This window comes from Lagopus leucura, unplaced genomic scaffold, assembly GCF_019238085.1.
Source record: "Lagopus leucura isolate 7727_CA_CO unplaced genomic scaffold, USGS_WTPT01 Super-Scaffold_100004, whole genome shotgun sequence".
Taxonomy (NCBI): Eukaryota; Metazoa; Chordata; class Aves; order Galliformes; family Phasianidae; genus Lagopus; species Lagopus leucura.
In genome coordinates this window covers 67,633,458-67,655,363 of record NW_024962264.1, presented here as the reverse complement: position 1 = coordinate 67,655,363, position 21,906 = coordinate 67,633,458, and the positions used below count along the sequence as shown (strand labels likewise).

Genomic DNA, 21,906 nt, shown 5'->3' with positions numbered 1-21,906 from the left:
CTGTTGTGCTCTAAGTGGTCATCATTCAGTTTCAGAGCTACCAGCTTATTCACATTAAGTAGAGTTGTTTCAATTTCTTGTTTTGGCTGTTTCTGCATTTGACACAACACCATGACACAGCTTTACCAGCAATTCATGTTGGCAGTGTTTCTGTCACAGCCCTGAGGAGGAGGAGGGAAGGCTCTATCTGGGAGGAAACCAGCAGGCAGGGAAACTCTTTCAGAGCTCTTCCATTCCAAGACCTCCTGGACACAGAAGAATGTAACCCCATGGTGCTGCTTGCTAGCAAAGCTGAGAGCAGCTGGGTGGGACACAGGCAACAAGAGAGAGATACCAGGGACCAGTTACAAAGGCGAAAACCTCTTTGTGTGCTTTGCAATAAATATGTAAAAATCTCCGAGTGGCTTCGCCTTTGATGTACCAGCTGTTTTGTCTCTGCTGTTCTACAAAATGAGACCAGAATTCTTCTGTTGTGTGTCATAAGCTTTACAGATAGCATCCTGCTCGAGCTGTGCAATTTAAGGGAAAGAAGACAGAGCTGCTTTTCAATTCTCTCTCCATCAACCTCTTCATCTCATCAGCCATGAAATTGCTCCATGGCTGCAGATAACCACCGTCCAACCTGCAATAAACACCCACTGCTTTGCAGAGTAACAGAGGAACCTCTGCGTCGCTTTGAAAGACGAACGCCACTCTGTGCCGGCTCGGCGGTGTCCATTGGAATGAACTGGAGTAAACAACCTCCTTACTCCCACCCATCCCTCGTGCTGCAGGAGAGGAGGAGAAGCAAAGACACTCACGTTGAACTCTTCTCGGAAGAGCTTGTTGTCATCTGCCATGCGGCGGTTGATCTCCTCCTCCAGCTTGTCGACGGGCAGAGGTGGGTATTTCCTGTTGGTGCTGGGGGACCTGGCGAGCAGCGGCATGCTCTGGGGCTCTGCAATGACACCCAGGGGTCAGAGTTGTCCCCAGATGCTCCTCTGTGCCCAGTACCCATCCTCACAGAGCTCCCACACTGCGGGCACACCGCGTTTAGGGACACTCGGCTGTCCCCACTCCTGTGATTTGCTCCTCCTTTGGGATGTCCATGAAAATGTGGGGGTGCTGTGATAACTTGGGACTCTATCAGCAGCCTGGAGTTGAGCACTGCCCTGTTATAGAGCCAGGATGCTGAAATGAGGATCGAGTCATCAGTTCTGGGGGATGAACACCAGAGTCTGCAGCAACAGGACATTGGGTAATGGCTTTAAACTAAAACAAGGGAGATGTAGCTGAGATATTAGGATGAAATTCTTCACTGTGAGGGAGCTGAGGCTCTGGCATTGCTGCCCAGAGGAGCTGTGGGTGCCCCATCCCTGGAGATCCTCAGGGCCAGGTTGGATGAAGCTTTGGGCACCCGGTCAGTGAAAGGTGTCTCCCCTTGGCAGTGGATCAGAACCATATGGGCTTTAAGGTTCTCTTCCAACCCAAACCATTTGATTATGAAGACTCTGAATTCCCTCCTTAACATGGGAAGTTTGGCACAATGACCATGCCACAGCTCCCAGGTGAATGCAGTAAAGGTAGCTGCTGTGTTTGGTTTCTGCTGAGCAATGCCAGCGAAGCCAAGAAAGGCCACAGGAGGGTTATATCAACACAACTGAGGGTTTATGAAGTTAACACCTTAGCTTACAGCAATATAAAGCTTGGGCAGGGAAGGTTTTAGCTGCCAGCATGAAAAAACATTGCTGATTTTCAGTTAGTGCTCCCTTGTATGTGTGTGGTTAATACGGAAGAAGCTCAGAAAAAGGATCTGAAATGAGTCTGACTCAGAGAATCATAGAATATCCTGAGTTGGAAGGAATCCACAAGGATCACTGAGACTGCCCCTGAGACACTGAGGTTCCTCTTCAACTCCTACAGTAGATAAGCACGTTACAGCAGGCTGGCACAAGACTTTTTAATTGCACTTGTAAATTCTGCCTATCTTTCAAGGTTTTCATAAGGAAAAAACGATGTGTTCCCAGCTTTATCTCCACAATGTTAATTTGGTGCCTGCAGTCAATGTGAAGAACTTCACAAGAGTTTTATTCAGCTGTCATCCTAATTTAAAGGGGGAACTGCCAGCAGTTCAGTTTTGGAAGTGATCATCACAATGTATTAAAACACTTGAGGGAAAACATTTGTTGATGGAATTAAAGTTAGGAAGAGAATTGTTGGTTTAGGTTTGTCAATATCATGGAAAACAGTGAGAGTTCAGAACAGATTAAAACAGCATCATCCAGCAGTGATTCGCTGGGTGCTGTCACTGCACTGGGCTCAGTGCTGAGCTCAGGGGCTCCTGGAGCTTCTACAGAGCTCTGTTTTCTGATGATTTAACATAATTTTGTATGATTACAAATGGAAAGAAAACAAACAAGTCAAATAATCCATTAATAATGGATGAATGGTCCACTCTGAAGAATGCTCGGCATGCCGTGGTTTGCAAGCACATGGCATGTTTTGCAAGGGAAGTGGTTTAGTAAACATGGTGGTGATGGGTTGATGGTTGGAGCTGATGATCTTGGTGGTCTTTTCCAACCTTAATGATCCTGTGGTGATTCATCTGTACCTCTGTTCCCACGTCATGCCTTACCTGCATCATCTGTCCGACCGTTGGGCAGGCGGAAGGAGTTGGAGTGACTCCCTGCTTGCTTGTATTTCTTGAACCTGAAGAAGAAAAGGGCATGGAGAAAGTCAGGAGTTGGCCATCGAGATGCCAGGTAACCTTCTGGAATAGCAAACCCTCCTCAGCTTCACTGCTGTGAGATGGGCCCCGAGCCAAGAGACGAAGGGAATTTTTCCACCATTGCTAAGGAAATTGCTTTTTTTTTTTTTTTTCTTCCCCTTTTAATTATTTAATCATCAAAACATTGAGTAAATTAAGATGTTTACTGCAGGTGAATAAACGCTCTCTTCCAGCTGAGCAGGCGTGCGCTCAGGAGCTGGGTTCATTGAAGGCATCATTTGGAGCAGCCCAGATGCTTGGATTTTTAAAATGTTGTCTTAGAAAGGCTCTCTTGTGCTGCAGCTCCAGCTGCTGCATCGCCCTGTGTGTCCAAACAGCTGCAGCACCCACTGCCCTGCATGGTTCTGCTGGGACAAACCTGCTCCCACAGCACGCAGCTTTAGTACCCAAGGCTGTCCATGGGCATCAGGTCATGTTTGATATCGTGATGGGAATGAAGGAATGATGCAGAAGATCTTATGGCTGGGGAATTCTGTGTAGCTTCACCAGATTCCTCAATCCATCAACCTGAGCCTTGGAAGGAGACCTTGCCTGCTCTTACCTGCACAAGCAGGGCTTTGACTAATCCATCCTTCTCAATGTTACCATTTCACTAACTGAACAGAGAAGGAATAGCTTTATACTGAAATGAATAAGCAACAATTATTAAATAGCCCCAAATATAATTTTCATTATCCTTCCAGATTTCTTTTTATAACATTGCCTGTGTCAGGCTTGCATAGCTTAGGAAGCAGAACAAAAAGCTCTCGATAGAGAGCAGCCAGTCCTTCAGCTAACCATCTAATACATCATTTGTCAAATAAGTCAGCATGAAAGCCCTTCTTACCTTAACATGTACAGCACAATAATAATAAATACTATGACTAGGAGGGAGGACAGGGCCACCATCACGGCGATAATTGGAGTCTCATCTGCAACAAAGAAAGAAAGGTGCAGTTACCAACGGCTATCCAAACCCACCCAGTGCCATCACTTAACCATTCCTCTACAGTTCCTGCTTTTAAAACAACCCACTTGTTCCATAGGGTTGCATTTGTCACGGCTGGTTGGACTGGATGATCTCAGTGGGCTTCTCCCACCTTAACGATTCTGTGGTTTGGTGAAGATGGATACCTGACCTAAGGGAGCGTGCTGAGATTAGATTAAAAGCTGTCAACACCAGTCTCAGGACCCTGATCTTTTCTAAGAGCAGTTCTGCTGGGAAACCCTGTGGCATCATGGATGCAAACTCCTGCTGAGAAAGTTGTGAGAGGGGGAGAAGTGGCCACACCAGGGTTTTCACGATTGGGACACAATTAGAAGTGCCCCACAATAAAAAAAAACAAAACAAAAACAGGATTAAAAGTGCCCTATAAAGGCCCATACATAAACTTTCTAAATTCGTCCAAGAGCTCAGTGAGAATCCTTATATTACAATAGGTGAAAACGATGGCCTTTGTAGGACCATACAGATCCCATATTGTTTAAGATAGCCATGATTTTTCTTCCAGCTTCGTGCCCAGGCAATGTTTCCATGCTACGCCCTGACTCCAATTGTGTTCAGCCCAGGGCTGAGGTTTGCTGCCAGCTATTTGTTACCTGCCCCTGGGGTCAGAGCAGCAGTGCTTGGAGCAAGCTCATCACCCAGAGGCAGCTGGAAGACAAGCCACACTAACAGATAGGAAAACAGCCCTAAAGGGCATATTTCCAGAAAAATATGGGCAGCAGCAGAGCCAGAGAGGGGTATTTTCATTTTCCATCAGCTCACTCAATCTGGAAGCTCTAGAAAAGTGATTCTGAACAAAAGATCTGACTTATGCACAATGATGTGAAGGTGGAGACCTACTGTTGCAAACAATAAAAAACCCACCTCTCCCTGTCTTTGTTCTTTCCATCTGCATCCCCCCAAAGCCCAGCAGTGAAAAAGAAATTCATCTGAACACATTTCTGTCTCCTGCATACCCGGTAACTGTTCCTAGCCCTCACCTCCCCTCAGCCATGGCTCATCTTCGTGGTTCATGTTGTTGAATTTATCAAACCCTCTTGCTGTAAAGCCCTGCTCGATGCCTGCCAGGCTTCCCAGACACACCGTTGGTTGGATGAGGTGCAGGTACATGGCAAGGATGAGAGATAATGGCCTTAAGTTGCATCAGGGGAAAGTCAGCTTGGATATAAGGAAACGTTTCTTCTCAGAAAGGGTGCTGATGCGTTGGCACGGGGAAGTGGTGGAATCACTGTCCCTGGAGGTATTCATGAACAGTGGAGATATGGTGTTGAGGGACATGTTTATGGTTAAGGTGGGGATGGATTGGGGCTGGACTTGATGATCTTAGAAGTCTTTTTCAACCTTAATGATTCCATGATTCATCAAGAGCCCACAGAACCAGATTCATGACAAAGCCTCCGTTTGGTTTCTTGGTGGATCCCCTTCCCAGTAGCACTTGGGAAGCAAAATAAGAAGAAGCCATAACAGACACTGCAGTTTGGGATAAGTCATTGAGCTTGGCATGAGCAGGCTCCATTTTCATTGAAGCAAAGCAGTAAGTTAAAGAAGTTCCCACTGATCTGTGCCTATCTCTATCATGGCCAAGGCAGGACAGTTCATTGGGATCTGAGCTCCTGCACCAAAACCTCAGTTCTGTGCGATGTTTCAAGGACAGCTGCACAGGGCTCAAAGCAGAGGATATCCTGGTCACTTCTGAATCTAAATTCCAACCAAGATACCAGAAAATCAGAGGGGATTTTTACCTAATGGCAAACCCAGCCATCTGTTCTCATTCTGTAGGACCGGTGTGTATGTGCAAACCATATCACAGCCCCATCACACGGCACTGAAAGCATCATTTCTGGAACAAGTAAAGTGTTAAATACCCGTGCAGCTTTGCTCCCAAGCAGGCAGTGCCTTTTAAAGAGCCTGCCAAGGACTCCATGGTTAGTTTCTCCCTTTCTCTCTGCAATGGATCACACCGTATCAGCTGTAGCACAAGTACAGCTTACAGATGTCCTATAAGACCAAGATCCTATGAGCTCCTACAAGGCTAAAAAGGGATGGGGAAGGACTTGCAGACAACACAAGAGTTTGGTGTTGCTGTGAAAGACAGTGACAAAGCACCAATTTCCACATGACTTCAGGAAGAAGCAGAGTGAGTTGGAGTGCCATGTAGTGTGCAAAGCTGCAACGCCATCAGGACCATGATGAAAACACAAAGAAAGCAAACAGGCTGCCCTGCTGTTGGTCTGTTGGCTCCTCTGCTGCTAAAGCAATGAGTAATTGCAAATACTCTGTTAGCAACGCTGGTTCTCAGAATTCAGTCATTGAATCAGAGATGGAAAAATGAGTGTAAGTGCTATTATATTACCAGAAATGGATTTCTGCTACTTCTTGCCAGCAAAATTAATGAGAATGATAAGTATTCACATCATTTGCAGAACGGGTCCTGATCAAACAGGGCAAGTCACGGTCAATAAAGACAATTCATAAGCAAAAAAAGGAGAAGGACGTTTCTTGAGCAGCTTGTAACCTTTTCATCCAGCCCTGCAGAAGGCAGTGCTGATACACTCAGTGAGTGCAGCAGGAACTCCTCCTATCTCAGAGGATAGGTACAAATTGGTGCTGAATTGTTTATTTTTGAAAAGCAGGAGCCCAACTCTTATTAACATATCAATATGCCTCTTCTAAAGAGCTCGATATGCTTTGTAAAAGCCATTTTGAAAGCGGGTGATAAGGAGAGCTGTCTAATAGCAGAACGCTTCTGAAAATGCCTTTACTTAGGGCTTGAATAAAGAGTAATGAAATACAAATCTCTTACCTCTTCTGTCAGAGTTACCTGCAGAAAAAGAAAACAGAGGTCTCTTAGCAACCAACATTTTCCTAAGTGAGGATCAAAGACTGAAATAGCAACAAATGTAGTAACTGTCACCGTCTCCTTGCAAATCTTTTTATTAAAATATCTGCTCCCGAAGCCATGATATGGAAATGCATTTCAGCTTTCCCTCAGTCGTAAGAAAAAAGGTATAAAATGCACATTTGTAGCTTTGCTGATTAGAAGGAGAAACCTGAAAATTTATGACTTTACTTTTTGGTCTGTGAGCCACTGGGAGAAGCATTTCCTATTTTTCTCCTTTTCCATCTCCTGAGCAGCACTTAATGCTCTGATGACTGCTTTCCAAATTTCCCATTAAGATGAATGGAAAAGGCAGCCCTAAAACTAATTTTGCTCTTTGACAAATCACTTGAAATAAAGCAAGAATCAGCTTGGGCATTTGTTTTAGGGACTGACAGCAAGAGAGAAGCCTTGCTGATTCCATGGCCAACTCGCTGCAGTGCACAAGGAGTAACCAAGTCACAAAAACTGTGGAGGGCTTGGGGCTGAGGAGCAAACTGGATGAGTTCAGCAGTGTTCTGTGGGCCGTGAACGTCCTTCAGCCTCAATCTCAATGCCAACAGCAAAGACAACGTGATGGCAGACTCACCAGGCTGCAGTTCCCAGAAATGCCCAAAGGAAAAGGGTGCACTCAGCACACAGATGTACAGAGGAGCTTAGATCACCCCAAACTCCACATGCCTGGCAGTCACCTCTGCGATGTGCCAAGAGGGCAACGACAGCAGGGTGACCATATGGACATCTGTTCATCCAGATCCTTGAAAGATTAAAGCAGCCCAAGGTAAGGGATAAAAACTGCTAACAGAGGCGTTGTTGGATCTGCTGGGAAATGCAAAATTGAGACATTCAGTGCATGGAACAGCCTGATCGATGGCAGCTCTCTAGGAGCTGTTGGATGTCGGGGGGAAGTTCTTGACAGAAAGAGTGGTGAGGTGCTGGAACAGCTGCCCAGAGAGGCTGTGGATGCCCTGTCCATCCCTGGAGGTGTTCAAGGCCAGGGTGGATGGGGTCCTGGGCAGCCTGGGCTGGTATTAAATGAGTTTGGAGACCCTGCATGTGGCAGAGGGGTTGGAGATTGCTGATCCTTGAGGTCCCTTCCAACCCTGGCCATTCTGTGATTCTGTGATATCTAGTCTAAGCCTTAAATCTGTCATGACAGGGACTGCTTTCTTGTGTCTGTCCATGTGCAGTGCTAAAAAGCATGCCTCGAGCCCATGGCTGGTGTCAAAGTGCAAATAACTGCTTTGTGGAGCAGCAGTACGAATAACCCAAGCTCTGTAGCTGATCAACATCCCAAAGTCATTTATTACTATTGCTTACACAAACCTGTTGAGGACCAACTTTACAGCCAGCACCTGGAGTCTGGGTGCCAGCCCTGTTTTGTGGTTCCAAGAAACTACAAAAGGCAATGAAATTCATCTGTGACAGAAGTGGAATGAGATTGTACAGTCAGGTACACCCAACATCTTGGCAAGAAACTGCAGCTTTCAGAATCAGAATCACAGAATCACAAAACGGTGCAAAAAGTGTACAGTCACTCTCCATCTTTTTTATCAACTCCCTTTACATTCTAAAAGGCCCCAAGGAGGTCTTCCTGAAGCCTTCTCTTCTACAGGCTGCTCTCTGTAGACTGGAACAGGCTGCCCAGGGAGGTGGTGGAGTCTCCTTCTCTGGAGATGTTCAAGACCTGCCTGGATGCCTACCTGTGCGACCTGCTGTAGGGAACCTGCTTTGGCAGGGGGTTGGACTTGATGATTTCTGGAGGTCCCTTCCAACCCCTACAATTCTGTGGTTCTGGGACTGTTTTTTTCCCTTGTTTGAACTAAGGAGAGGATGGATCTTTTTGCACTTACTCACTTCAGCGTATCATATTGTTACACACTACCATGGAACTTGCCCCAAAGTGTCTTCTCGTTCCTATTTGCTCAGCAAAACAAGAGAAGATGAAGAGGCTGGATGTTAGGAAACATTTCTTCTCGGAAAGAGCAGTCAGGCAGTGGCACAGCTGCCCAGGGAGGTGGTGGGGCCACCATTGCTGGAGGTGTTCAAGGACCGTGGAGATGTGGCACTGAGGGACGTGGTTATGGGCATGGTGGGGATGGGGTTGGACTTGGGGATCTTAGCAGTCTTTTCCATCCTTAATGATTCCATGATTCTATTCCATGAAACATGCCCACAGTTAGGGCAGCCTGGACAAACAGAGGTGTGCCAATTGGATGGGGCCAGGCTCTTTTTGGTGGTGCTCTGAGACAGGACAAGGGGCAATGGGAACAAACTGGAACCCGAGAAGTTCCATCTGAGCACGAGAAAGAACTTCTTGACTTTGACAGTGACAGAGCCTTGGCACAAACTGCCCAGAGAGGTGCTGGGCTCTTCTCTAGTGATACTCAAAACCTGCCTGGCTGCCTTCCTGAGCAACCTGCTGTGCAGAACCTGTTTTTTGGGGTAGGTTGGAATGTGACAACTCCAGAGGTGCCTCCAACTCCTACAGCTCTGTGATTCTGTGATCCTATGAGCACGGCACCTACCGTTGTGGGATGCAGAAGAGGTCTCTTGCGTCGTCACCGTCGCGCTGACGTTCCTCTCGGTCGTCTCCGCTTCTGTGCTGGGCAGTGCAGTGTGCGGGGCAGACGGTGTCACGCTGGGTGGCAGAGAGATGGCCACAGAGGCAGAGGTGGGCACTGATGCCCCTGGAGTGGAGGCATTGAGGCTGGCAGTGGTGGTATTGGGGGAGATGCTGGTGGCTGTGGTTGTAGGAGGCTCCGACGCCGGGGTAGAAGTGGTCATCGGAGAGCTAACGGTGAGGCTGCTCACTCTCAGCGTCGTCCCACCATCAGGAATTGCTGTAGGAGCTTTGGTGGGGATCCTGGTGGAGGTGGGCACTGTTGTGGGTGGCTCTGTGAGGATGAGGAGCACAAAGGAGAATCCGTAAGTTACTTTTCTGGAGGATTTATATGCTATAGATTTGTGCTGCTGTAACTACAAGCAGAAAAACAACCAACACATCTCAAGTCTAGGAGAGAGAGCACTTTGCACAGCACGGTGATGCCAGTCTTACAAAAGCAGCTCACATACTGTGATGTAGGGAAGGAATAAGAAATAGTGCCCCTGTAAGAGAGGATCGATGTTTGCCATGGGAAAAACCTGCAGGTCCCATCTATGAGCACCTGCAGTTTGCCAACCTTGCAGCACAACTAACAGAAGGGGTGAGTCACAAGAACAAGAGCATTTCCTCCTTCCATCCTGAAGAGGATTCAGGGGCAGAAGAGAGGAGACAATAAGCAAGGTTTACCTGTTGTGACATTGTTAGCACCTACGCTGATCAGGCCACTTCCAAGCAAAAGGACAAAGAACCATAGATCCATGTTGACCTGAGAAAAAGAGCAAAAAAAACCACTTATTTGAACTGTTATCCCAAACTAATTCACACTGGGGATGCTGCTGTGTAAAGCTGGAAGGGACGAGTGAGCGTGTGGATGTAGTCACTGTATGCACGTGGATGGAAGGATTTATCTGGATGTTCATACATCCCCACCTGGAGAAGGAAATCAGCAGGGAGTTGATGTAACAGTGCACACGTCAGAGTGCCATGATGAAACCTAAATGCAATACACAGCAAGGAGCTGTGATCCTAAAGGCACAAAAGAGGGGAGGTTGGCTCACCTCCCCCCATCACCCATCTCCAGGACACCCACATCCCCTTTTTCACATTGCACTCAAGCACATGGTGGAGGTTTGTAGGTTATTCTGGATTTGGGGAAGCCTAATTCAAAGCCCCAAACAGCCATCCTACAGAGAATAACCCAAAGCAATCTGCAAGCTCTGCCTGTGCTGTGCATGCATTGTGCCGTGCATTTCTTCCCAGGAAGCGTCCTGAAAAATTAAATTACAGGATGATGACATCAGTAAAATTGTTTTTTTTCCCAGAACAATCCCCAACCTTTCTCCCTCAGCCCTTTTAAATGCATGCTCAAAGTTTTTTAACGGCGTTTGTTGCTTGTTTCTTCCTTCCAAAAAGCTCCTAAGAAACGGGTATGGTTATCTGCTCTGAAACAGGTATGGATCCAGAGGCAATCAAAAGTATGAGGTCAGATATCATCATCCAGCCCCAAGCTTGCAAGCCCCTGAAACAGCCCTTCCAGAAAGGGCTTCATTCCTGCAATCCCTCCTTCCTCTTTCATTCACCCTGCCTTGTTTGCTCTCGTCGTATCGATTCAAATATGCTTCACTTGAGACCCATCCCAAATTCTGGGCAAGGGGACAAGGCTGATGTCATGAAAGATGCAGCCCCACCAGCAGCATCCTCCCACCAGCACCACCCGCCTACATTCTTCGCCTCCCTCCTAACGAAGACATGGCAAAAATGGAAGTGATCAGTGGAGAACATTGCTGGCAGCACGGGGTTCCTTGTTGTTAGACCCAGGATGCAGCTCATCCTATGCCCACACTGCACAGGGAGGAGGGGTTCTTGCTTAGCTTGGGGAAGGGAAGGCTCTGAGGAGACCTCATTATGGCCTTCCAATACTTGAAGGGAACGTATGAACAGGAAGGGGAATGGCTGTTCACGAGGGTGGATAGTGATAAGACAAGGGGGGGTGGTTTTAAACTGAGACAGGGGAGGTTTAGGTTGGATATTAGGAGGAAGTTTTTCACACAGAGGTGGTGAGGCACTGGAACAGGTTGCCCAAGGAGGCTGTGGATGCCCCATCCCTGCAGGCATTCAAGGCCAGGCTGGATGTGGCTCTGGGCAGCCTGGTCTGCTGGTTGGTGACCCTGCACACAGCAGGGGGTTGGACTAAATGATCACTGCAGTCCTTTTCAACCCAGGTCATTCAGTGATTCTATGATTCACATGGGCTCTGCACATCCCACAGTGAACCCATTCTTGGAGAAACACATCTTAATCACTTCCAAACCCTTGTTAAGAGTTTGAATGATGTGAGCTGGCTCTTGTTGGTGAGAATCCCCATGAATGGCAATCTGTGCCATCTCCTGCTTCCTGGAGGCAGACAGGGACAGGCTGGGAGGAAAGGCTGGATATTAGGAAACATTTCTTTTCCCAATGAGTGGTCAGGCAGTTGGCAAAGGCTGCAAAGGGAAGTGGAAGAGTCCCCATCCCTGGAGGTGTTAATGAACCATGGAGATGTGGCACTGAGGGATGTGGTGGGGATGGGTTGGGCACTGCAGAGCTCTTTTCCAACCTTAACAATTCTGTGATTCCTGGACCAGCCCATGGCTCTCGCTGGAAAAGCCCGGAAAAGACAAGATGGGTGATGCTCTGCTGAGTGAAGAGACATCAGCAGTGAGGTACTGCCTGCCCCTCCAGCCCCCAGCATCGTGTGAGGGGGAAATGGCACCAAATAATTGCATTTTGCTGAGCTTTGGCCTGGTTTTATAAAGAAAGCAAAATGCAGGTAGGCCTGGGTAAGCTCTAAGCAGAGAGGTGGTGGGTGCCCCATCCCTGGAGGTAATGCAGGACAGGGCTCTGAGCACTGATGGAGCTGTGGGTGTCCTTGATCACTGCAGGGAGTGGGACCAGATGGCCTTTAAAGGTCCCTTCCAACTCAAACCATTCTATGATTTGATGATTCTAACAGTTTTTAAGGCTTTATGACAAGGCTGTGAATATGAAAAGCAAAAGGAGCCCAAGCAGCCCCTAGGGCATCACCAGCTCATCAAACAAAACCCCTGGAGCTGCTCCTGTTCCTGGCCATCAGCTGTTTTATCACTGTAAAAATGGATCTGGAGGAGAAAGCAAGTACAAAATCCCCATGGCAGGGCCAGCTCTGCCCCAGCCTCTGCTCTCTGCATCCTCCCAATCCCCCAGGGCAGCCCAAACAAATGCCAGCGGTTCGCCGTGCCCAGTTCCTAACATGACAAAAAAAGGGCCTCCAGAGCCCTACCCCAACGCTGGAGCAACTCGAGCCTCCCTTCCCCCCCTCCCCCCTCTGCTCCCTCCCTGCTGATTCGGAAACAGGGAGGAAATACTTGTAATGTTATCAACATAAACACAGCTCTTGGCCGGCTGCGGCATCCTGTGAGCGCTGCAGAAAAACACCCTGACGTCATGTCTCGGGCTCTGCCAAGGAGGAGCTGGGTTTGCTGGGAATGGGGAACTATCGGCGAGCAGAAGGGTTGGCTGGAGGTGCTCCCAGAAAAGCAGGAGGGGTTTTGTGCCCCGGGATTGGAGGAAGGTTGGGTTTGGGCTGCAGGATTGTGAAAACAAGGAGATCTCGTTCAGGCGATCGGCAGCGGGAGGGGGAGAAGATAAAAAAGGCAGCAGGAGCTTTGCAATGTAACAAGTGGTGGTGGTTTGTGCTGAGCTCGGCGAAGCAGCTCCCAGTAGGGTTAGACAAGAGCAAGTGCAAAAGGAAAGGGTGGCAGAGAGCCATGAGAATAGCTCAGCTGTGCTGGAAGACAATCTTGCCGCTCCCTCCGCTCCCTGTCCCCTCCTGCTGCTCCTTTACATTGCTGGAGCAGCGGGTTTGTGCGCCGTCTGGCCTCTCCCTCCAGCCCCGTGCAATGTCTGCCATCTCACTCCATCCTTTTGCAAAGCAGAGAAAGCTGACAAAGGGAGGAGGAGAGCTCTGGGTTGGCCCGCTGGGATCAGGCTGGTCCGACTGCAGAGTGCTTTCGCAGCACCGATTCCCGTCATCCCCAACTTCTGGCTTTGCAGCAGGCTGTGTTACAGCAGAGTTGGCCATCGCGGGACAGGAGCTGCTGCTCGTGGTGCTGTGCTACCACGGGGTGACTAATCCTCTGCATGCCTCCCCAAAGCTGGAGTGAAGGCTTTGATGTGTCACTGAGCATTATTCCCTCACCCCACCCTCTGCTTTTCCACTCTTGAACAGAAAAGATGAATCACAGCGACTATTTACCCTTAAAACACACTTGTTCGTTCTTCCTTTCTTCCTCCTTCCTTCCTTCCTTCCTTCCTTCCTTCCTTCCTTCCTTCCTTCCCTCCTTCCCTCCTTCCTTCCCTCCTTCCCTCCTTCCTTCCCTCCCTCCTTCCTTCCCTCCTTCCTTCCCTCCTCCCTCGCTCCCTCCTTCCCTCCCTCCCTTCCTTTCTTCTCTTTTCTTCCTTTCTTCCCCCCACCCCCTAAAGGGGGTCTTTCTGCCCTGCTTTCCCTGGAGCAGCGGTACCAATGCTGAGAAGGATGAGCTCAGGGCTTTGCTTTCTGCATCATCCAGCACCTGCCCAACCTTCCATGGATCTCCACATCCTAAATTCCCACTCTCCATTCACTACAACGGAGTGTTCTTTCAAAGCAAGACACAGCAATCTCAATGAATGTGCATAGAAGGGGTAATTAGGGACCCCAATCCCACCTGGTTTTCTGGGGTGCAGAAAGCCTTTGTGCTGTCAGAGTGATGCTAAAAGGCTCTTCTGCTGCTACAAAGTGCAAATCTCCAAGTCTCAGCCTCACCTACTGCTGCACAGCCTCACAAATGGGCTTTTTAACTCCCCAAATGAATAGCCTATAGCAAGGGGACCAACACTGAGAGCAGCACTCGAGGTGCAGCCTCGCCTGTGTCAGTGCAGCAGGATGCACCCCTCCTGCTCCTGCTGCCTGCACTACTGCTGCCACAAGACAGGATGCCGTTGGCCTTCCTGGCCACAAGAAGAGGGAACCACAGGACAGGGGAGTCTTAAAGCTGAGAAAAGGTAAAACATGGAGAAAAATGGGAAACATGGGATGGAAGAGAGCTGTCGGAGATGGAGATGGAGGACTGGAAAGCAAAGAGCACATCCTTACAGGCAGGAGTGGGGCTGCGTGACCCCAGCTTGATTCTCCAAAAACTGGAATAAAGAACTCAAATTTCACCGGACTGTTTACCGTTTTAAAGATCATATTTTAAGGTTTCTCCTTTGTTCCAGGCAGCATTTGTAATAGAGAGAAAGCAATAGGAAGATGCGTCTCATCTCGCTGCTGATTGTCAAACCGGACCAATTGCTTTTGGTTTGGGAGCCAGGATGAAGCACAGCCATTATGATACATTTCGGAGAGCGAGCACGCAGTGCATGGGGAGGGAAAACAAGAAAACACCGAAATAAAACAACCGAAGGCAAACGCTGCACGGATCTGAGCTACGCTGCAAGCTGATCGAGCGCTGGGCAGCCGCAGGCACAGCATCCTCCTTCACACAACGGTGTTGGAGGGGATCGTTCCCACGAGAGCTTTAAGATCTCCTCCTGGACGCTGAGCTGCCAGCTTAGCACCGCTCGGCGACGCGGCGCTTTGTGCTTACCCTGAGCGCGGCCGGGACGACGGCGAGGAGCCGGAGCGGGGAGCAGCCCCTGCCAAAGCCCAATCCTGATATACCTGCGGTGGTTCTGCACCGCTCAACGGTTCAGCCCTGTTGCCACAGTAACACTTGTGGTGTAGCCGAGATCACTGATTATGAAACTGCTAATTAGGGTGTACTCCAGTGCTCAAATGGCTCCCTGTGAGCGATGTGACAATGGCGAGCACGGTGAAGACGAACGCCACAAAGCAACATGTTGCTCAGCACTGAGGTGCTGCCTGTCCAGCAAGCTTTTGGGGAAGTTTTAAACAATTTGGCTTGTTTTCCTTCTGGTTACATGCAAGACTCAGCAGAGCAGACCTTATTCTTTACATACATTTGCATTGCGTTGCATATATTATGCCCTTATTTGCAAGAGGACAGACGTAGAGATAGCCCAAGCGCGGTGCAGGGATGCATTCCCAGCCCACAGCCTCTCACATTAGGAAGTTTGCAAACGAGGTGAACTGGAGCTGAAAACACCTCCCTCCTTCGCTGCTGTACGGGACTGCCAAAAGCGCTGGAAGCACATCTTGTGCTGAAGGCTCCAAGAATCCGAGCTGAGAATCTGCAATGCTGCTGGATGTGAGCATTTCCAGCTCAACCTACAAGTGGGTTAGCAGAGCACACAGCAAGTGCGAGGAGAACGGCTCGACAGAGCTGCAAAAGAGTGACTGCCGCCTTAAAGCAAAAAAGAAATGCTTGAATTTGGAGTGACGGGGTTCAGCAGCGTGGTGGTGATGGGTCAGTGGTTGGGCTTGGTGTTCTCAGTGGTCATTCCAACCTCAATGAATCTGGTGCAGCTGGAGGCGTCGTTTCTAACCCTCCAACAGACTTGTTTACAGGAATTAGGCTTTTAATGCTGTGCGCTCGTGTCTGCAGCGCACTGTAAGCCGTTCTGATGCGACCACAGAGAGAACATCTGCTTTTGTGAGCAATTAGCCAAATTACCGTCAATTAGGGGGAGCGCAGGTAAGAGCAGCGCAAGCAAACGTGCAAAAGGCAGTCCTAGGAGGAGGGATGTCCCGACGGTCCCTCTGACACGTTCCTCCTGGAAGCAAAGCTTTTCTCATGTCCTTTGGAAGCCATTTCAATCCATTTCCAACTCCTGGATCAGCACATCTGCACGCGGAGCAATTTGAGGAGAGCCTTACGGTCACAGCCCGGAATCATCTGTGTGCAGACAACACTTGAGAAAGCCCAAATCTTCCACATTATACAACTAGAAGCATCGCAGAGGAAGAATCTGCAGCATGGAGCCAACGAGCGTGGAAGGAGTGGGATGAGATGAAGGGAAAAGAGCGGGTGCTCCAGAATGCCCAGCAATGCCCGCACTACCAGGATGCTGCGGCCAGCAGGCTTATGCAGAAGTCTTCTGCTCTTGCAAAAATATTGTCTGAAAAGGCTTGGGAAATGGTTCGTTAGAAAAAATAATGATATAGAAGCTACAGCTATAAAAACAGATCCGTCTCCCAAATATTTCCTCTCCTCAGCCCACGCTCCTGAACAACGACCAAACTCCTGTTTTGCCTCCGGTGGCTCTATTTCCACGCGGGTGTTTTTCTTTCCACGTGTTCTGGTCCAGAAGGAAGCCATGCTGAAGGGTTCAGAGCCCCACCACGGTGCTGGGCGCATCACAGGGTTATGCAGACCCATGATCACGCTCTGAAACAAAAAGGCAGCCAAGAAAGGCTGTTACTTTGGGATAAGTGGGGCTGATCTGAAGAGGCACTGCTCAGACAAAAGCCTCGGCGCATTTCCATGGTTACTGCCACGCATCCCCTGGAGCAGAGGATGTCCTTCTCCTGTTGCAGAAGATGCTAATAGCCAGCAGCTATGCACAGCATTTCACCGGGTGAAGGGCAGAGAAACAATCAGATCGTGGAAGAAGAAAATGCGCGTTTCTTTTTTGTATTTTTCCTGTTTTTCAGGACAGCTGTTGGGCACGATGGCTTTGCGATCAGACAAAGAGTCGTCAGTCCTTGGGGATACTGAAGCAGAACCTAAAAGAAAATGCAGTTTCTTGTCCTTAGTGACTACATAATGGCCCAATGGGGTGGTTCACTTTGAGCCACGTTCTTCACGATTCACACTGTATTTTAATCTCCCCAGCAACACGACTGCAGCACTGCCTGTGAAGACTTCCACAGCAGCCTTCAAAGTGTTCGGGGCACGGTGGGGAACACTGACCAGCAGAAAATGGGCACAACCCAAGCAAAACCATCCCATGGCTAAGAAGAGAAGGAATCCAACTCCCTCTCCAAGCAATTGGAAGAGAAGAAGGTTACCAGGAGTAGTCAACATGGATTCACCAAGAGGAAATCATGCTTGACCACCCTGATAGCCTTCAATGATGTCATCAATGGCTGGATGTCATCAATGGCTGCTCTCCCCCCCATCAATGGGGTGAGAGCAGTAGATGTTGTGCACCTTGACTTCAGCAAGGCGTTTGACACCATCTCCCACAGCATCCTTGTTACGAAACTTAGAAAATGTGGAATAGATGAGTGAATGGTGAGGTGGATGGAAAACCAGCTGACTGGCAGAGCTCAGAGGGTGCTCATCAGCAGTGCAGAGTCTGGCTGGAGGCTGTAACAAGCAGTGTTCCCCAAGGGCTAGTGCTGGGTCAAGTCTTGTCCAACATCTTCATCAACAACTTTGATGAAGGCACAGAGTACATCCAAGTTTGCTGAGGATACAAAGCTGGAAGGAGTGGCAAGACACACCAGAAGGCTGTGCTACCATTCAATGAGATCTGGACAGACTGGAGAGTTGGGGAGGGGGGAACCTAGTAAGGTTCAACAAGAGCAAGTGTAGGGTCTTGCATCCAAGGAAGAATAACTGCATCCATAAGTACGGGCTGGGGGATGACCTGCTGAAAAGGAGCTCTGCAGAGAGGGACCTGGGAGTCCTGGTGAGCAACAGGTTGGCCATAAGCTAGCAGTGTGCCCTGGTGGCCAAGAAGGCCAATGGCATCGTGGGGTGCATTACAAAGAACTTGGGCAGCAGGGCGAGGGAGGTGATCCTCCCCCTCTGCTCTGTCCTGGTGAGGCCACATTTAGATCCTGTGCCCAGTTCTGGGCTCCTCAGTTCCAAAAAGACAGGGATCTCCTTGAAGGAGTACAGAGCAGGGCCACCGAGATGATGAGAGACCTGGAGCATCTCCCATATGAGTAAAGGTTGAGTGGCCTGGGTCTGTTCAGCATGAGGAAAAGACTGAGAGGAGATCTGGTAAATGTTTATAAAGATGTAAAGGGAAGTGGGAGGCAAATGGATGAGGCCAGGCTCTTCTTGGTGCTGTGCAGTGATAGGACAAGGAGCAATGGCCTAAAACTTGAACACAGGAAGTTCTGTACTGACGTGTGGAAGAACTTCTTTACAGTCAGGGTGACGGAGCACTGGAACAGGCTGTCCAGAGAGGATGGGGAGTCTCCTTCTGTGGAGATACTCAAGACCTGGCTGGATGCTGACCTGTGCAACCTATTATACATCACTTTAGCAGGGGGTGAGACTCAACGATCTCCTGAGATCCTTTCCAACCCCTGTGATCCTGTGAACGCAGATTGGGCAAGCTGGAGCTGAAATGTTTTGTGAGATCGTTTCTACCTTGACAGCCAGGCTGCGTTGTGCACTCAGTTCTGTGCAACAACTCCACGGCTTTCCCTTTAGCTTTGCATGGGCAAAGTGCTCTGTGTTGCAGGAGCATCATGACAGGAACGTCATCTCCGACCTGTTTCGCCAGGAAATCCCCAGCCCAAACCACAACCAATTGTCTTTTGTCATCAAACCCACAAGAAACCACAGAGCACGGTGTGGTTTCTACATCCTCAGTGGTGACGGCTGCACCTGTGGGGCCAGTAGAGAAATCCCCTTCACTGGTGCAGGAGGAACTGTGTCTGTGGTGTAACTACAGCTCTGTTGTATGAGTTTGTAGAGTCACAGAATGACAGAGCTGGAAGGGACCTGCAAGGATCACCGGTCCAACTCCACACAGCTCCACTATGAACACAAAGGAAGGAAAAGAAACACCAGAGCAATGGGAAGGCTCCTTGAGGACACCTGAGGGAGGCCACCAGGATGGGCCCATCTTCCTCCCCTCTAGATGGAGCTCCAGGAGAAGCCTGAGGTCCCTTTCCCAATACAAAGGAGAGAGGTTGAGCCTGCAACCCAATCTGCTTTGGAAAAAACCCAGGGTGAAAGCCAGCACATTGTCAGATTGGTGATTCCCTCCTGCAGCAATGGCCATCGCATCACACTCAGGACAAAACATCTCCCTGTCCTTCACTGGGGCAATTCTCAGCCCAAAATGGTGCCCCAGTGCCTGATGCAGGGGCAGCCATTGATACTGATGGGGTGGCTGAAAGAAATGGTTTCTTTGAGATTTTCAGAGGTTTAATTTGCACCAGGATCAGAGATATTTCATTCCGCCGTGGATTCACAGCATCTCTGGCCATTTTGTGTGCAAAAGCACCAGCAGAGAATTTCAGGTTTCCTTGATGACAGCAGCCTGGGTGCGTATGAAAGAGACAACAGAGAGAAGGTAATGCTGGAACTCAGCTGTTATGGCCCATTCCCTTCTGCCAATAAACACCATCTTCCTGACCAGGCATTAAATATCACCTCACGTCACTTCTACTTTACTGATATTCCAACAAACATGAAGAATCTACAGCAGAGCTCAAACACTCCGTATTAGCAAGCAATAAAGGCAAACCTGCAGCACCCAACTCTTGTATAAAAGCATCCCCCCCTGCAAACACACAATTCCAGCTGGACCATCGCGACGCTGCTCAATTTAACTCGCTGAGGCCTATCTGGGCTGACAGAGAATTCCACCCACCTTATTTCTATTTCTATACAATGGCCACGGACAGCACCAGAGACATCCCCATCTTTGAAAGTGTCCCCTGTCTCAGCCTTTTGAAAAGGCTTTGAAAAGCAGCACTCCCACACAAACACCCCTTCCCACCACCCCCTTGCTAGCAGCATAATACACAGAAGGCTCCTCAGTCTTGCCATTAAATGAGAGATTCCCCTAGCCAGGCGTAAAATGGTACAGGAGCTCACACAGAACAGAGCTGGCTCTCTGTCCAGCTGCTTGTTGCTTTGTGAACACAAGACAAACCCTGTTGATGAAGCCCAGTGTTGTATTTGTCTGCTCGGTGGCAAAGCCAAACAAATTCATCTCATTTTGACCTCGCAAAACGCAGCCCGAAAACAACCAGGGGCAAACCTGCCTCCAATCTGAACCAAATGGAGGATGCACAATGCACTGGTTTGGTATCCTGGCTGGCAGAGCGAGTCTGGGGAGATGGGAATGGACTCACTGACAGAGGGTGCAATGATGGGAAAAGAGGTAATGGTGTTAAACTAAGAGAGGAGAGATTTACAGATGTTAGGGGGAAATTCTTTACTCAGAGGGCAGTGAGGTCCTGGCACTGAAGATGCCCCATCCCTGGAGGTGCTCAGGGCCAGGTTGGATGGGGCCATGGGCAGCCTGATCCAGCTGGCAGGTGTGCCTGCCCTTGGCATGGGCTGGAACTGCATGGGCTTTAAGGTCCCTCCCAACCCAATCCATTGATGATCTTATGATTCTAAATTCCAGATTCTTTATCTCAGTGCTTGGTTTGCCAACCTATACTGCACCTCAAACCTCCCTGTGCCCGCATGGAGCAGGTGCAGAGGAAGAGGAGTGATTATTTGAAGACCCTCTGCAAATGGTGCTACAACCAAAGGCAGGAAAGGGTACCTCAGCTGGGATGGAAGCAAGAGATGTCATTCTGAGATGTCATTTTGCACATGGATTGAAAATGGAGTCCTACGCATAGTAGTGAAGCAGTGGCACAGGTTGCCCAGATAGGCAGTGGGTGCCCCATCCCTGCAGACACCCAAGGTCAGGCTGGATGGAGCTGTGAGCACTGATGGAGCTGTGGGTATCCCTGTTCGTTGCAGGGAGTGGGACCAGATGGCCTGCAAGGGTCCCTTCCAACTCAAACGATTCTGTATCTTGTTGAGCATGTGATACAGCAGAGGCAGATTTGCAGGCTCTGGTATAGGTGGTGCCACCTTCCCTCCCTCTCAAGTATCATGTGAGCTGAACAAGAGAATTCAGATCCAAGGTGCCCAAAGGCTGCAGTGCTGCAAGCAAAGCCTCACATCACAGCCAGCACTCTGCAGGAGCTGCCAGCATGCAGCATGAGAGTAAGCGCTCCAAAATCAGCCCACAAGATGAAGTGAGAGCAGGCTGATGGCAAACCAGAGCAGCCATGCACTGACTGGACTGGCAGCAAAGACACTTCGGTCCCAAAAGCACACTCTGCCCTATGTGTGATGTGCTGCAGGAAGGGAGCAGCGCTTGCAGTCTCCACGTGATGCTCTCAGAGGCATTTCAGGTGTTGAGTGCTCCAACAGGAGCCGGAGGAACCAGTTACAAATGGCAGATGTTTATTCAGAGTCAAGCAACGAACATCAGCAGCACCCCTGACTTGTGATCCTCGGTGGCGTGGGCTGAGATTAAAATTAATGAGTTAAAAAATAAAGCAGTCAACCATGCTGCAAGCAAACCATCCCACCTCGCATCCTCAGTGCTTCTGAGTGCTACCAGATGTGACTCCAGACAGAATGAAGCCCCACCATCTCCCCACTGCTCTCTTTGGGCATGAAGGACTGCCAGCAGCCAACTCCAATGGAACCATGGGCCAGGTCACATCCCATTGCTGGTCCTGCCCTGGGGACACCAAGGGATGGCCACAGGGATAAGGAGCAGCTGTGAAAGCTGTTTTAGTGCACAGAAGGAAGGAAAGTTTCGGGTGAGCTTCTTTAAGGATGCTTTAACTCCTCTCACCCCAGATTAGCCCCAAGGAACTCACCAGCAGCAAAGTCATCTCTCTTGCCAGGAAGTTGCCACGTCTCTGTCACACCAAACATCTGCACTTTTAAGCCCTGGCTTTTCAAATTGGATCAATGTGTTTGGAGGGGGGGGGGGGGGGG

The 21,906-nt window shown here is 49.3% G+C and overlaps 1 protein-coding gene across 3 annotated transcripts in view; it reads right to left on the bottom strand.

Annotated features, from left to right (window-relative positions):
* PTPRA (protein tyrosine phosphatase receptor type A) overlaps positions 1-21,906 on the bottom strand; it is a 95,757-nt gene that overhangs the window by 11,938 nt on the left and 61,913 nt on the right. For all 3 annotated transcript variants that reach the window (XM_042870903.1, XM_042870902.1, XM_042870904.1), the window contains 6 exons: positions 9,923-10,001; positions 9,159-9,527; positions 6,556-6,573; positions 3,594-3,678; positions 2,615-2,688; positions 801-937 (listed from right to left, as the gene is read on the bottom strand). In XM_042870903.1, coding sequence (XP_042726837.1) covers positions 801-937; positions 2,615-2,688; positions 3,594-3,678; positions 6,556-6,573; positions 9,159-9,527; positions 9,923-10,001 — 762 coding nt within the window. The remainder of the gene's footprint in view (positions 1-800; positions 938-2,614; positions 2,689-3,593; positions 3,679-6,555; positions 6,574-9,158; positions 9,528-9,922; positions 10,002-21,906) is intronic.